The 17,679-nt window shown below is 46.1% G+C and overlaps 1 protein-coding gene across 1 annotated transcript in view; it reads right to left on the bottom strand.

Moving 5' to 3' along the window:
- The window catches only part of ENPP1 (ectonucleotide pyrophosphatase/phosphodiesterase 1), a 612,613-nt gene that overhangs the window by 360,766 nt on the left and 234,168 nt on the right, over nucleotides 1-17,679 (bottom strand). Inside the window, exon 8 of the mRNA XM_086927432.1 lies at nucleotides 12,099-12,218. Coding sequence (XP_086783558.1) covers nucleotides 12,099-12,218 — 120 coding nt within the window. The remainder of the gene's footprint in view (nucleotides 1-12,098; nucleotides 12,219-17,679) is intronic.

The raw sequence follows: 17,679 nt of genomic DNA, 5'->3' as shown, positions 1-17,679 counted from the left end.
TGTTTGTGCAGTTATATCGCACCACATCATTACTTGTGGTCCAATGCCACTAGCAAAAACGCAAGCAAAATGGGTGTGATTTCCATTTGCAAGTGTTAGTTCTCTATTTGCAGCACGGCTCTCGAATTAAATGTAAAAAATGAAACCAATATTGGTGTGGCTATTTGAAACAAGCAATGACAACAGAAAGGTCTACAAGGCAACAATGCAGACATTACAGGCACACATGGAAAACATACAAAGTATCAAATATGGCAAAATTACAGGCACACATGAGCAGACAGGAAATATAATGACAGGACAATTGCTTACCCAGAAAACAATACAGGTCCATAGACAAAGTCATTGCATGAAATGAATTTTATAGCTTGCACAGTCCGAGTAAATTAAAGGAACAAAACAAACTATATAAATCAGATGATTCCTCACATACATCTGTCATGCAAGGCCAACCACAAAGAGTAAAATATTTTGGCTGGGAACATGGATGGCTTTGGTAGATGGCTACCAGGTGCAAGACTGTGGTTTTGCTGGGATGAAGTTTAAAGGCACTGCAGTGACAAATGGGAAAGGAAACATGCTTGAATTATGTAGGTAAGAACAAGTTACTTACCTTTGGCAATGATGTATCTAAGAGACATTAGTAGTTATACATTCCTTACCTTAAAATTAACCCCAGGTGTCAGACTGGATCTGGAGAAACTTTTTTTGGGCAGTAACCCTGCGCGTCGGTCGACTCAGCATTCGTTGTCGGCATCGTGGTCACCGGGATGACGTCACGGTGTCTACTTAAGACTCCACCCCTGCGCGCTAACGTCAGTTCTGACACAACTTTCCACACCAGAACGCAGAGCCATGCAAGACATTGGCCACTGGTGCACACAACTAGGGCCCTGGAAGAGAGTACCTATCCCTAGAAGTCAGTTTGCAGACAGGGAGGATGGGTGGGGTGGTAAGGAATCTACAAATAAGAATGTCTCTTACAGATACATCATTACAGAAGGTAAGTACTGTGTTCATCTGAAATAGACCTCAGTTATACATTGCTTACCATAGAATATATACCCCAGCAATACCAACCCCGGAGGTGGGTCTGCGAACTAAGTTCATACCAGAAAGTCCTGTAGAACAGAACGCCCATAAAAGCGGTCTCTCCGGACTTGGCTGTCCAGGCAGTAATGCTTAATAAATATGTGCAGGGATTCCCATGTGGCTGCCTGACAGATGTCAACCAGCGGAACTCCATGTCCCAAAGCAGTAGTAGCCGCTGTCGCCCTAGTAGAGTGGACACGCAGTCCTACTGGAGGTTCCTTTTTAGTCAAAGAATAAAAAATCTTTTTGCATAGGTCAACCCATTGAGAGGTGGTATGCTTGTGCACTGCCTGACCTTTCTTGATGACCACATAACCCACAAAGAGTTGATCGTCCACCCCGAAGTCTTTGGTGTGGTCAAGGTAGAAAGACAGCGCACGTTATGGGTCCAGACGGTAGAGTCTCTCCTCCACTTTGGAAGGGTGCGGAGAGGGGAATAAAGTGGAATTCCATTCAACCATGCGCCCACCTAACTCCACCAGGAACTCGAATCTTGTGCGTTACGAACACAACTCCTGGTCCATTAACTACCCAGACAAAATGACCAGTAATGCAAAAAAGAACTTCAAGCATAGTACTCTAAAACAAAACCCAGAAACACTCATTGTAGATAACTACCACACTGCAACCAATGGCAACACGAAATCTAACTTCTACACTACACTAATCGCCCGAATAAATGGAAAATCACCTTCTCACTTCACCTTCATGTCGCCAAGTCAGTAATCATTCCCTATGGTGCAAACATCTCCACTACCATCTCCCCGACCTTTAAAGGGGAACTCACCATTTCCATCTATAGAACTGGAACCATTCTCATACATGCCACTTTTGACCGCCACTTTCCCACACTTCTCTCCTCGTTAACTCAACTGAGCATCAAACCATATCTCCCCTACCCCCATCACCCTCACTAATAACGTGGAACTGATCCAATCTCCCTGCCCTGAAGATCCTCTCTTCAACTCATGGACATCCACCATCACTCACTACAATCACACTACCTCATCATTACTCTCCGCCGCCAAACACCCACCATTATTACATCAACTGATCACACCAGGAACAACAAACTCACAATTAAACACCACTTTTCATCTTGACAGCTCGGACTCTAACCTCTGCCCTCCTCGACTGAAATCCCCACAGGCACTCCCCGCTCGACCCCTGATAATCTGAACCCTCCCTCACAAACATCCTCTTCCTCCAACACAGACCCTTTTACCCCGGCCCTTACTTCCCCCTTGTCCAATGTCATCTCCAATCCAGCAGTCACTCTCCCCCCTAATACCACTGCACACTCCCCTTCCAATGTCCCACATCCACAGGCTCAACCGGTCTCCACCGCTTACCTCACTGACAACCCCTGTGACATCCCCATGTCCAACGTCTTCACCAATCCAGCAGACACGTTCCCTCCTATCACTGCCCACTCCACCTCCGCCGTCGCACACACACACATACACAACCTGCCTTCACCACTAATCTGATTGACATTCCCCAGAACTCTGACTTCCTTCCTAGAGTTTGCCTCCCTCCTCACTTGGACAGTAGACCCTCTACTCCTCCTCTGAACTCCTTGAATGGAAGCATTACTAATCCGGCTCCCCACGTCCAACCTCTCCCCTCTCCTAATCCCACTGATTCCGTCCAATCCCTGACCCCTGTTCACTCTCCCTCCATAGACCCAAGTTATTCTCGGCCCCTGCCTAAAATCTTTAACTTTATCAACTCAATAGCACAGCAAATGAACAGAATGGAGTTGAAAACGAACTCCCTTGCTGCTGATTTCCTATAATTACAAAAAGAACTTCTCAACAGGACCAAGCCACTGTGCTCCGTCTCCCCGGGTAGATTTGCTCCTACCCTACTCAATACCTCTCCCATGGCCCCACAGAGCACCCCTCAACCCTCCAGTCAGTCAGCGAGTCAGGCACTTTGACCCAACTGGGATCGCCAACCCTTTTCGGTACCGAAACCTGATGAGATCAACGTCTCTTACCTCGCTTTGAGACAAAAGTCAGCCCCTTTCCCCATCCCTGTTATTATCGGCACTAACAGAATCCCTAAAACGGTCCACTCGCCTAGACCTCCTGCTCAATACTCCTCTATCCACCTAACTCCCCCCGTCATCGAGGCTCCCCGTCCTCTCTCTTGCATGCTCCTCAACCGCAGATCAGCAGTACAACACACCACAGACATTGCTGAAGCTCTACTCGCTGAATCCTGGCTCAATGTCCACTCCACCCCCATTCTTGACATCCTCACCCCTCCAGGGTACACCATCATCAGACAAGACAGGCCAATCAAAACTGGGGGGGTCCAGCCATCATTCACAAAGCAGGAATACAGATTACCAAACTTAAACCGGCAGAATACCTATTGTTTGAATACATGGGTGTCAAACTCACTGCCAAGGGCACCTCACCCAGCAAATTCCACACCATCTACCATCCTCCTGGAGAGTGAACCCTTTTCCCTGAAGAAGTAACAGACCTAACATCACAGTTCTCCATGACAGACACTATAGACGTGTTCCTGGGTGACCTCAATATCCACTGGAATGACCCAGAAGACTCCATTGTCCAGAACCTATCCAACCTACTTGAAATATATAACCGCAAACAACTCTGCAATAAACCAACTCGCATCAAAGGTGCAACACTGGATGCGATCATTACCAACAATAAACTGGTCTCTCTGAGAACGATTTCTCCCATTGACTGGTCCGAACACCACCTCATTCTGTTCAAGATTGATGCACTTGTCAGCCACCAACCTATTCATGATGACAAACCTAAACACTGGACCAGAAACATCAAAGAAGTACCTTTATCCGAACATGAATCCAGGATTCATGCCCATCGTAAACTCTCATCATGGACGGTTGATGACCTCACTAACTCAAAAATGACACAGGTTTTAGACCAAGTAGCTCCACTCAAACTCAAACTCAAACAATTGAGGCGAACCAAATCTAAACACTGGTTTAACGTGGATCTGAATAAAGAAACGCGTCAACTCAGACAAACGTAAAGGTCTTGGAGACTAACCTAGCGCAACTTAGATCTGCTCAGCAGGCATACAAAAAACTAATTTTCAGTGAAAAGGCGTCTTTCTTCCGCAACCAACTAGATCTGGCGAAAAACAGACCGAGAGAACTCTTCAACATTGTCAAAAGCCAAACAAACTGCACTCCCTCGCAAGAAATCAAAGCCATCAATGAGCGATGTGAAGAAATTGCCACCTTCTTCACTAATAAAGTCTCAAAAATTGATCAGTCCTTCATCCAAACCACTAACCCTCCTTCTCTTTTAACCTGCCCCCCTTTAACCACCCTTGACCATTCAGAAAGAGTTCTTAACAAGGATAATCAGGCCTGGCTTCAGCTAAAAAACAATGCGCATTGGTCCAACTTTGAGCTAATGTCGGAAAAAAAGGTCTTCAGTATAATGTCTAACCTGAAATCTTCCTCCCACACTATGGACCCCATCTCATCCTCAATTATAAAAGAACTCAACCACACCATTTTCCTTTTCTGGACAAAAATCATCAACGCCTCTCTCACCTCAGGCTGTGTCCCAGACTCCTTTCAACTAGGAGAAATCACACCCATTCTCAAGAAACAAGGGGCGGACCCTAATGATCTTAACAACCTCAGACCTATCTCCAACCTCCCATTCCTTGCAAAAACATTGGAGAAATGCGTTCTCCACCAACTCAACAAACACATTGATGAGTTCAACCTCCTCGACACCTTTCAATCAGGATTCAGGAAAGGCTGTAGCACGGAAACAGCTATGCTCAACGTCTCTGACGATATTAACAAGGCTTTAGATGAAGGTGATGCCTGCCTACTAATCCTTATTGACCTGTCTGCGGCATTCGACACAGTTTATCATCCAGCGCTTCTGGAGACCGTGTCGAAGCGCTCCTGCATCAATGGCACAGAACTAAAATGGTTCACCTCCTTCCTTCAACACCGCTCGCAACAAATTTAAATCAACTCCTGTCTCTCGAAGCCAACAAAAGTCACACTAGGGGTCACGCAAGACTCAATCCTCTCCCCGTTCCTCTTCAATCTCTTCATGGAGCCCCTCACAAACATCTTGAAAAAAGCAGGAGTGAATTACCACCTTTACGGTGACACCCAAATCTATTTCATAATCAAGTCTCCCAGAGACATCCAACACCTCAATGCCACTCTAACCGAGATCCAAACTTGGTTCAAAGCCTACCACTTAAAGCTCAACCTAGATAAAACGGAACTAATCCTATTCTCTCCAAAAAGCAACCATCGTCCAATCCAAGAGGGGTTCAATAATCTGGTCGCCCTAAACTGCCCCCTCGTCCTATCCAACTCAGTTAAGTCTCTAGGTATCACCCTTGACAAGAACTTATCTATGGAGGCCCACATCAAAAACTCTGCAAAAATTGCTCTTTTCTCTCTAAAACACCTCAAGAAATTGAAACCTTTTCTTTCCCATGAGGACCTCAAGAAGGTAGTCCAATCCCTAGTTCTCTCTAAAATCAACTACGGGAACGCCATCCTAACAGGGACTCCAAAAGCTCACCTAGCCCCTCTAAGAGCAGTGCTGAACATGGCCGCTCGACTCGTATCTGGAGTAAAAAGATTTGAACACATCACTCCAGCTCTCAACTCCCTCAATTGGCTTCCAATGGAAGAAAGGTGTATTTACAAGCTGGCCTGCATCACACACAAAAGCCTTCACTCTCCGCCCCCCCAACTACCTGAACAACAAACTGGTAAGAGCAGATCAATCCAGAATTCTGAGAAGCTCTAACTCATTCCTTCTTATTCCTCCGAAACTGAAAAAGAAAACCACACAGTACCGATCGTTTTCTGGCAACGCTCCCAGGACGTGGAACGCTCTCCCTAGAGTCCTTAGATGCAACCCCTCCTTCTCCTGTTTCAAAAGGGACCTGAAACTCCATCTCCTTAACAAATACTTTCCGGACCAACGTCAACTAACCTAGACATCAATATCCGAGTTTACTCCTCTCTCTTGACATTCAAGGATAGTTGGTGACCGGACTGTGCTAACCACCTTATTTTTCATGCTGTATTTTTTTTTATGATCTCTGGTTTGCTTCCTTACTGCCTGCCTACTATGTAATGCAATTTCCGTCTGTTTTTGATAGTGTGTATGTAAAGCGCTCTGATACCTACGGGTCAAGTTAACGCTATATAAAACGTAATTTTTAAAAAAAAATATAGTGGGCAATGTGATGGTATGACCAATGTGGAAAGAGGTAACCACTTTCGGCAGAAAAAAGGGCCTAAGACGGAGGACTACTTGGTCCGGATGGACAGCAAGAAAGGGAGGTCTGGAGGATAAGGCTTGAAGCTCACTCACCCCGCGAGCAGAGGTGATGGCAAGCAAGAAAAGCAGTCTTCAAAGTAAGGAGACGAAGAGGACAATTATGTAGTGGCTCAAAGGGAGCACACATAAGGTAAGTGAGGACAAGATTCAAGACCAACTGGGCCATTACGAAAGGAGAAAGAGGGAAAAGATGAGTAATACCCTTCAGAAATCTATTGACTATAGGGGACTTGAAAAGAGAAGGCTGATCAGGAAGGCGAAGAAAGGCCTTTAGGAGGGCCCAGAGCAGAGCCCTGTTGGGCCAAAGAAAGAATGAAGAGGACAACCTCTGAAAGAGGGGCAGAAAGGGGAGGAGGTTGAATCCTGTCAACGGTCGCCGCTCAATCTCCAAGCAAGGAGGTGGAGACTGGACAGGTTTGGGTGGAGGATCGTCCCCTGCTGCTGAGACAGAAGATCCTCCTGAAGAGGCAGTCTGATCGGAGGATCGATGGCCATGCTCTAGAGCTTGAGGTAGCAGACTCTTTGTGTCAGTCCGGAGCCACAAGAATTTCTTGGGCCAGGTTACACTTAATCTTCATTATCACTCTGAGTAGGAGTGGTACAGGAGGAAAGGCATACAGGAGGCCACAATTCCACTTGTGGCGAAAAGCATCACTGAGCGAGTGCCGCCTTGGAAACTCCAACGGGCAGAACTGCTGACATTGGGCGTTCTCTTCGGTGGCAAATAGATCTAACCAAGGCTCTCCCCACAGCTGAAGGAGACCTTGCACCACCTCCGAATGAAGACGCCATTCATGATCCATCATGCACCGGCTGAGTTCGTCCACCCAGGCATTCAGGGAACCTGCCAGATGTTGAACCACCAGGGACATGCCCTGATGTTCCGTTTACATCCAAAGGCAAAGAGCCTCTTGACATAGAGTCCATGACCCCACCCAGTTTGTTGCAGTACCACATGAGGTGGTGCTGTCCGTGAACACCTGCACTACTCTCCCTTGGACAGAAGGAACGCCTTCAGAGTAAGACGAATCACCCGGAGCTCTAGGAGGTTGATGTGGAGCCCGCATCCGCCAGATACCAGAGGCCTCTGATCCCCGCCTACCCCATGTGGCAGCCCCATCCCAGAAGTGACGCATCCATCACTACTGTGAACTCTGGTTGGGAAACGGAGAGGGATTTGCCGCTGACCCAATCCTCGTTCGTGAGCCACCACTGCAGTTCCGTCAAAGATCTGAATGACATTGTAAAGATTCCCCTGATTGTGCGCCCACTGGAACTTCAGGTCCCACTGCAGAGCCCGCATATGCCATCTGGCATGAACCACTAGCAGGATGAAGTAGTCCATAAGGCCCAGCAGCCTCCGGGTTATTCTCACCAAAATCCGGGATAGAGGCTGAAACATCGGTATCATAGCCCGAATATCCCAGACTTGCCGCTCGGGAGGATAGACCCAACACTGCACTGTGTCCATAACCGCCCTGATGAAAAGGAGCCTCTGAGAGGGAATCAGGTGCGACTTCGGCACATTGATAGTGAACCCCAATGAATGCAGAAGGTCCGCCGTAGTCTGGAGATTGGGGACGACAGCCTGGGGCGAGCCCGCCTTCAACAACCAGTCGTCGAGATAGGGGAAGACTGGAACTCCTGATCTGCGCAGATGAGCTGAGACCACTGCCATCAGTTTCGTGAACGCTCAAGGGGTGCTGGTAAGGCCAAAAGGGAGCACGGTAAACTGAAAATGCTTGTGGGCTACCGTGAACTGTAGGTAACGCCGGTGGGCAGGCTGGACGGGGATGTGAAAGTAAGCGTCCTACAAGTCCAACGCTACCATCCAGTCTCTAGGGTCAAGGGCAGACAAGACCTGAGCCAAGCTTAACTTCTTGAACTTCTCCTTCCGGAGGAAGCAGTTGATGTTCCTGAGGTCTAAGATAGGACGCAGGCCTATGTCCTTCTTGGGTACTAGGAATTAGTGGGAGTAGCAACCACAACCTACTTCTGGTGCAGGGACGAGTTCAATAGCTCCATTGGCCAAGAGAGCCCTAACTTCCTGATAGAGTAGGGCCAACTAATCCTCCGACATGCAATGGAGTGTTGGTGGCATGGAGGGTGGGATTGTTTCATAGGGGAGGGAGAAGCCCCTTCTGACTATTTGCAAAACCACCTTTCTGTTGTGATGTTGCGCCAGTTTGGGAGGTGATGGCGGATCCTGCCACCCACTGGAAACTGTCCCTGAAAGGTCGGACTAGGAAGGCTTGTAGGCCGCTGCAGGGGGGGGGGGGGGGGGGGGGGGCATTGGTGGACTGGCCCGCCCGCTGGCCCCCAGACCCACGACACTGGGTTCCATGTCCCAGGCTACGCAGAGACTGGGTAGCTTGTGCTGTTCTCTGGCTCTGGGCGGAACATGGTGGGGTACCCCTTCCGTAGAAGCGAAAGGGGCGAAAGACAGACAGCATGGGGCGAGAGGTGGCAGCGAGGCCCAAGGATCTGGTCGCAGCCCTAGAGTAATTGAAACACTCAAGCGCGCTATCCGCCTTGTCGCCAAACAAATTACGGCCACCAAAAGGCATGTCCAAAAAAGACAAATGGACATCCCCAGAAAAGCCAGTGTACCTCAGCGAGGTGTAGCACCTCAGGGCTACTGATGATGAAATCATTCTACCCAGTGAGTCGGCGGTATCCAGCCCATACCAGATGGTGAACTTTGCTGCATCTCGATCCTCTGCAACAGGGCGGGTGAACAAGGCCTGGGCTTCCTCCGGGCACTGTGGCAGCACTTGCGCAACCGTGTCCCACACAGTGGGTTTGTAACTGGCTCAAGAGGCATGCGGTGTTCACTGACAAGAGTTCTAAGCTGGCAGAAGAAAACATCTTCTTCCCAATTTGGTCCAGCTTCTTGGATTCCCAATCTGGGGAAGCAGTAGGGAATGTGCCTTTTGAGGTTGAGGCTTGGAACACCAGGCTCTCGGGGATAGGGTGTTGGGAGAGGAAAAGCGGGACGCCCGGGGCCGGGCGGTTGGCAATCATCCTGTCTTGTGGTGGGCTTGGACCAAGTGCCCAGAAGGATGTCAGTGAGGGCCTCGTTAAAAGGCAGCAGTGGCTCCGAAGAGGCTGCTGCTGGTTAAAGCACCTCAGTCAGGAGGTTAGTCCTTTCAGCCACAGCAGAAAGCCCGAAGCTCAGGGCCGCAGCCGCCCTACGCAACACCCCAGAGTAGGAGGCTCCCTCCTCCATAGACACGGTAGGGGGAGAAAGTATACCAAGATCTGGGGAGGTATCCAGACCACTGGCATACCCCAACTCTTCTCTCCAGTCCGGTTCTTCAAGTTGGTCTGCAAGAGGGTCAACAGACCCCTCCCAGTCCTCCTCACCCTCCACTGGTTGCCACTCAGAGTGGTAGATAATGCAAGTGAGAACAGTGGGACAAAAGTACCCTCCTGCACCGGTACTGATGTCGGTTCAGTGCTGTGTCCAAGTCAGGGGTGAGGCTGGGGCCGACGCCAGCTGGGTGTGTCGCCACTGGCATCAAAGGCCTAGAGCCCCAGCTGAGTCAGCGAGGCCCGGAGGTGCGCCGGTGGAGTTGGGCTGCCCAAAGATGGAGTGAAGGGCTTCATATAATGCACGAAGCTGGGCAGGGGACGCTCCAGCTCCCGGAAATGGAGGGAAGCGTGGAGTCATCCCAGCAGGCTCCAAGGATGGAGCCAGAGAGCACCAACACTCCGGGTCCCATGTTGCACCGGCCGAAGGACGGGGAGAAGTGGAAGAGTGAGGATTCCTCTTCGCCTTCTTCTTCTTCGACTTACCCGATGAGGTTGAAGACTTTGTTGACGAATGATGATGGCTCTGCGACCTTCCCCTCGACTGGGACCCCGAATGATGCGGAGAACGACTTCAGGTCGTGGTCGCACTCCAGGCACCAAAGGCACACGAGATGCGGATCAGTGACCGACATTAACTTGTGACAGGAGTCACAGCGCTTGAAACCATGCCGACGACTGAACATCCCTCGTCACCAGCAGTCGCAAGACTCAAAAAAGATGATGACAAAAGTCAGAAAAGAGTTAGTCAAAAAGTGACTAGGGGCACGCTCTTACCGGATTTGCACTGGCTGGCACGGAAAAAGAAGAACTGACGTCAACGCGCAGGGGCGGTGTCTAAGTAGACACCCGAAAGTCATCTCGGCGACAACAACGAACGCAGAGTCGACCGAGACCACCTACTGGCGTGCAGGTGTAGTGCTACGAAAATGTTTCTCCAGGTCCAGACTGACACCTGGGGTAATTCTAAGGTAAGGAATCTATTTCTACAATCTCTTTCAGATACATATTTTTATTTATTAATAAGACATCCCTAAAGAGTGACTTGTGTGACTGCAGGCTTAGTGCTAATTATTGAAAAAAGGTGTCAAACTAATTTTTTGGAATAGTCTGCCCTTGCAGTGTCTAACTGTCCAGAAGTTGTGTTCACTTTGTAGGTTTCGTTGACTTGTCCATGAACAAGGCTCATAGAATTAAAACTTTACTTTATAGCTCTGCCTGAAAAAATGCTGTCAAACTGAATCAAAGTTATTTTCCATGCAGTTTAAAAACCTAACTTAATGGTGAAATTAGATTTTTGATAACATTACCAGCTGCTAAGCAACCTTGGAGGCTACAAAATCTGTCTTTGTCCCAATCAGAGCTTTTGGTGCCAAATCCTACAGCTTCTGCTAGAGCTTGACAATGATATATTCGACTCACAGTCCTAGATAATGGAATACTGTTCACTTTGACCTCTGCCTTAAATGTTTATAAAGTCTTAGCTCCTGTTCCCCTATCTGATTTTATTGTTTTGTTGTTTCTTTCATAATTAGAAGTTGCTTTCTGTTTCTAATCTGGTTTGGGAATTAATTTTGTTGTTTTCGTGACATTAAAATTGTTGGCATGGATAAAACTAAACATGGACTTCACCGGAGCGTGGTGATTTTTGACATAGCTGTCAGGGAATGAGCAGAGAGTCAGGTCAAACACGTCCAACCAACACACAGGGTACTGCCTCCCAACCACCCCCTCACAGAACAAGCTCAGGGAAACGCACATCTACCCCACCACTTCATGAAAGTGTCAGAGAAAAAACAAGCACAGGGTGATAATGCTATTGCCGGTCTCTCGCCAAAAGGTGAGTATTCCACTGAATATCTCCCTCACCGCCAAAATTTCCTTTGTTGGATCTCCATTTCTCTACTCCACCAAAACCAACAAACATAGACAGACTCCAATGTTTCAAGTTTATGCATCCTGTCCGAAACACTGCAATTCATTCTGGAAGTCATGATGAGCAACTAAAATGCCTTTAAAAATATATGTCCACCTGTGTAGAATCTTAACTGCAATACTGATTGTTTGAATAGAGTATCATTTATTATGAAGAGAAAGTATTTAAAAAATGTGTTTACAATAGTGTATTTACTGCCACTTAATGCACACATTTTAAAGATAGCCTATGAAGGCCCTCATGTCACACAGCCCATTCATTCAAATGGGCTCAGTAACATAAGTTGATGGGCCCATCGAAATTATGAGGTTAGCAAAAACGCCAGTGTTCACTAGTATGCGACATATAGATCACATTAGCCTGGCTTGGTTACCATCAAAAAGCCATAATCGCTTCATTTTGTGTGTACTCACAGGCTCGCCTTGATACCAGTCAGGATTCAACTTCTCCTTATTTCTCAGTGTGAAAGAAGCATTCCGTTTATAGTCATAGATCTTGTTGTCAACAATCCCATGAGATTCTGGATACAGTCCCTGCAATTGAAAGAAGCTGTTTTATTGCAACCATGCAGATCAAAACAGTGAAAAGTATATTTTCAATAACCTTTAACTCGAGGTAGCAAATTTGAGAGCATAAGTAACCAACAGTGCACATCAATATACAGCTAGTATTTGTATTTCTAGAATTTTCACTCTTCCTGTGGCATGTAGATAATCCAAGTAAAGATTAGAGCAATTTGGGCATACATTGACAGTAGTTGCTGTAAGGATATAGCACAAGTTTAATGAACCCATACAACAAGTAAAGCAAAGTACAGGAACAATCACAGTCTGCTGCAGCAGGGACATATCACAAGTGGAATCAGACCCAGCTCCTCCACCTCTCCCCAGCATTATCAATACCACAAGAATTACTTGTTTTTGGAGAATACAATGTGGTGCTTCTTCTCCGCCCCAATTTCCCTTCCCCCTCCCGTACTTCAACTAGACCGTTGAGCAGGCATACAGTCTTGGTGAAAAAGTTCATACCTTTTAAATTAGAGGAAATCCTGTAATCCCAATGGGGTTGCCAGATCTGGTTATTTGCGTTACTGGGATTGTCACACACTAATACTAAGAATCTAAGTAGACACTATAAAATAAGAAACCAAGGGGCAGATGTATCAAGCGTTTTTTTGTTGCAAACGCTGCGAATCGCTAAATAGCAGCGTTTGCGACAAAAAAAAACGGGAAATGCGATGTATTAAAGAAATCGCATTGCAAAATAAGAAATCACAATATTTGCGATTTCTTAATTTGCGAGAACTGGTATTCTGAGAATTATTTAGCGATTCCTTATTTTGTGTGTTTCAAGTTTTGCGAAATTCGCAAACAAGAAATCACAGCATAAGAAATCGCAATAAGATGTATGAAAAATTCGCAATTAGCGAATTTAAAAAAATTGCAAATTAAGAAATCGCAGTTAACACCAACTACATGCAGGTGGTAACTAAAAAAAATATATAAAAAGGCACCCACAATGCACTGATTTTTCTTCAAAATGGCTGGACTATACCCGATAGCCAGGAGGCTGCATATTCAAACTATTGCACAGAGGAGACCGAGACAGGAGAGAATTTTCAGATTACGCATCACGCTGTTCCAGCAGACTGAAGAGGACATATATGACAAATACAGGCTTCATCCAAACACCATTTTGGATCTCATTGATGAATTGAAACCTTTTTTGGAGCATCCAACGGGCAGGACACAATCAATTCCAACCCATGTGCAGGTATTGTGCTCACTGCACCTTTTGGCGTCAAGGTCTTTTCAAAGCCCCATTGCAGAGGTTGGCGGGGTGTCACAAAGTGCCCTTTCACGCTTTTTTCATGTCTTCCTGGATGCAATGCTGAACAGGCTTCAACATCACATCTACTTTTCAAACACCCAAGCCATACAAGAAACCAAGTTGGATTTCTATCAAATTGCACGTTTCCCACATGTGATTGGATGCATTGACGGAAACCATATTGCCATCACTCCACCAGCAGCCACAGAATATGTTTTTCGAAATAGGAAAAGCTACCACTCCCTCAACATCCAGATTGTGTGCAATGCAAAATATATCATCAATGATATTGTTTCAAAGTACCCAGGCAGCACACATGACTCCTTCATTTTCCAACATAGTGGAATTCATAGACGTCTGAGTGCTGGACAATTTGGAGAGGGATACCTGCTAGGTAAATCACACTCATGCATACATCCATCCATCCATACATCATTCATTTGACAATGGAACATACAGTTACTCTTTTGTTTCTTCCATGCAGGTGATAGTGCCTATGCAGTGTGCGACTTCATCCTAACGCCATACTTGAACTTAGCAAATGCAAGTGAGAGAAGATACAACAGGGCACACCGGTCAACACGTGGAGTTATTGAACGCACATTTGGCATTTTAAAAAGCCGTTTCCGCTGCATACACAAAAGTGGAGGAGCTTTGCAATACAGTCCTGAAACCTGTTGCAATTGTAACTAGCTGTGCAATGCTCCATAACATGGCTATGCGCAAAGGCACAGACATTGAAGTGAGTGAGTCAGACACATCTGATGATGATGACATACCTCCACCTAGAAGGGCTGCAGCAGGAGTAGGAGCAGCGGCTGGCCGTCAAAGACGGTCTGAGATTACACGGAATTACTTTTAGGTAAGACAAGCAATTCTACAGAATTTCTCATTTTGGCAAGTGCTGTTTTTATTCACAACACACAAACCATAGTGCAGTTTTCAAACAGAAAATGTTAGTTCACAATAAATGAAAAGTAGTACAAATGTAAAAGAAAGCCATGTTAGACAATGCAGTAATGCAAAAAGTATTGCACTGTAAACTGTCACTTCTTGTGCTGGCGGCTTGGCGCAGGGCGTTCTTCTGATTGCATGCTTTCATGATCAGGTGCAGTGCCAGCACGCCTTCCACTTCTGCGCTGGGTCAAGTGAGAAGTTGGTGTGGGGTTACTACTACTCCTGCTGGAGGTGTCCTCCCTGTCAGCTGCAGCAATGAGAGCGCTTGCACCAGAGTTTGTAGTTTGCAACATTTCAACTGCAGAAGTCGCTTTATCCAAGCTGTTTGCAACGTTATGTGTGCATTCACTCATTTCACCCTGCATGGTGATGCTGTGCCTGGTGAAGTTGGATGTCACAGTACATAGCCGGTTAATGGCTTTTGTGTAACCTTGCATTCTCACATTTGCATGGTGTGCAGCCCTGTTACGAGAAGTCTCAGTACGTTCAAGGGTCAGACACAGTCTGTCAATTGATGCTGCCATGCTTTCTTGATTTTTGTTTAATTTTAATAGGTGTCTATTTATTGATCGAAGGGCCTTATAATGCAGGCGTTGCACGTGAAGCATATCATGCTCCAGACCGGCAAAAACTGTAGGTGTTGCCAGTTGACCACTGCTGCTCCTACATGTATCCAACCTGTATGTACGTGGCCTTCTTTGACTTTGGGGTTGCTCTTGGGAGTCACGAGGGCACACTGTGTCATGGCCATTGTCTACTGTACCCCCATCATTATTGACATCTTCTTCCAATGGTGGCAGAGGAGCTACCTGCCTGCGCTTTCTGCTCACAATTGGAGTAGGGGCAGTGTCATCAGTGCATCCTCCTTCAGCATCAGATACAACATGGGGAGGTGATTCATCGCCCTCACTTTGATCCCTGGATTCCCTTGATTGTTCTGTGGATGTAGAGTGAGACATATGAGTTTGTGTTTGAATGTGCACTTTGTGACATATAAAGTTTTTTTTTTTTTGGACAACTACCTTTCATTATACTATATTTCTGCATTCTAAATAAAATTACAAACTTTTCATGTGTTTCTGTGATAGAAATTTGAAAAAATAATGAGTGCACTACAACTCCCAAGATGCATTGTTTGCTATATGTTTAACTGTCTCCCAGGACTACTACATTCCTCACACTGAGTACATGTACTACACAAACACACATGCATTACACTCTTCTTCTGGACTTCTTTGCATTCATCTCACCTTGTGCAGTTGGTGTAGGGTCAGAGCTGTCTATATCAGCCACTCCACTCACACTCTCTGGAAGCAGGGTGGATTCAACAAGTTCCTCGTGTGGTGTCGGTTGATCTGTTGTTGAAGTTCCACCACCAGTCCTTGATTCTTTCAGCAACCCTCTCTTTAGATCTTTGACGCATGTCATACCATCTTTTTTTCAGTTCTTCTATGGTATGGCTTGTTACACCAACAGCATTGACTTTTTGCTGAATCTCCAGCCAAATTTTTCTTTTCCTTGATTCGGGAACTTTTAATGCCTTTTTCCCAAAAAGCAACTCATGGCTGCACACCATTTCTTCAATCAGAATTTCTTGTTCCTTTTCTGAAAACTTGTGTTTTCTCTTCCTTTTGTCTCCAGCCATCCCCTCCTGTGTGTTCTGGGACTCCATTATACTCTCAACAGGTCTGCTCTGCCTCCAAACACTCTTCCAATTGCCACTGGGTGTGGCTCAGGCAAGCAGGTGCAGGCAATCACTGCCACTTCCTGGGTGTGATGTCATCAGCCTGTAACTGCATTGCAGATTCCCGTTTTTTGCGATTTCTTAATTTGCGAATTTCGCAATTTAAGGAATCGCTAAATATTCTCAGAATTATTCGGGATTTTTAAGAAATCGATAATAAATCGCAAAAAACGACATACATACCATTTTGCGATTCTGCAATTGCGATTCGTAAAAAAGTCGCAATTACAGAATCGCAAAACACAATATTGATACATCTGCCCCCAAGAGTATTCTGTTGCGAGAGAGTACATGCTAGAGAATGCAGCAGAGGGAGAGACTAGCATTAGACCCCAAGGAGAGGAGAGATTTCGAGTGGTAGTCATAGCTAACAGGGACAATGAGTGTATCAAGCACTGTGCAGATTTTCTCAGAGGCCCCTTCAATGTATAGTTTAACAATGTGAGCTAGAGAGCAAATCAAAATTGTGCCCTGCATTTGTTGACATCTCTGAAGCAATTTTGAAGTGACTACATAATTCAGGTTTGTGAAGAAATCTCTCCTACACAGCTACATAGAAACTATGGTATTTCTTGTAGTAAGTATGGTACAGAGGGTAAAATATCTCAATGCAAGAGAACCAGATGCAGATATATGGAACTCAGGGAGAGAGGCACAGCCGGTGGAGACAATATGTATTCACAGAATGAGTTTTGAGTGCTCAGGAAAGCAAAATTTTTGGAAAAAATGTCATGGGAAAATAAATGGGCCAATAGTCCAGTTAAAGAAGGGCTAAAGCGACAAATCCATTGTTAAGCCTGGCTGCAGCTTACACTGCTGTAGTGCAGTTAAAGCCCTGTCCGTGCTTTGTTCAGACAACTACACAATAGTACATACCGATCAAAGTTTCATAAATAAATTGAAGGTGACATTCATGCCATCATTTGATCCCTCTTGGTGAGTCCCCTGAATTTTATTCCTATAAACATTTTGGGAACATTGTGCACTTATACAAATTCCAGTAACTTTGTTCGGAATTTGATATGCTTATATCACTCTGCTGTGCCCTTGCAACGGTAGACACATGTAGACAGGTACAGTTTATAGACGTCTTTATTGGTTCCAGGTAAATGTGTCAGCCTCCCTGCTGCTCAGCCCATCTCCAACTGTCACCACGCACACAGGGAAGCAAAGCTAAATACCACTTCACAAGGGTTGAAACACTGCGTAATATGAAGGAAGGAAAAATATTGACAAGTAAGATAAAATCAAAAGCAAGCAATATCTCCATCCTTCCCAGTAAACACATTCAAAATGAGGAGACGGGAGGGCCATACCCCAGGACAAACACCTGAGGACAACAAAAGGCAACAAGGGTGAAACCAACACAAAAAATACATGTGTACCACAAAGTGAACAACACAGAGGGTACACACAATGAGGCGTAGGGCGACTTACACACAACACCACCAGAAGCGCAGGGC

Source organism: Lissotriton vulgaris, chromosome 6, assembly GCF_964263255.1.
Source record: "Lissotriton vulgaris chromosome 6, aLisVul1.2, whole genome shotgun sequence".
NCBI classification, from domain to species: domain Eukaryota; kingdom Metazoa; phylum Chordata; class Amphibia; order Caudata; family Salamandridae; genus Lissotriton; species Lissotriton vulgaris.
This window is presented reverse-complemented; position numbering and strand designations above follow the sequence as displayed.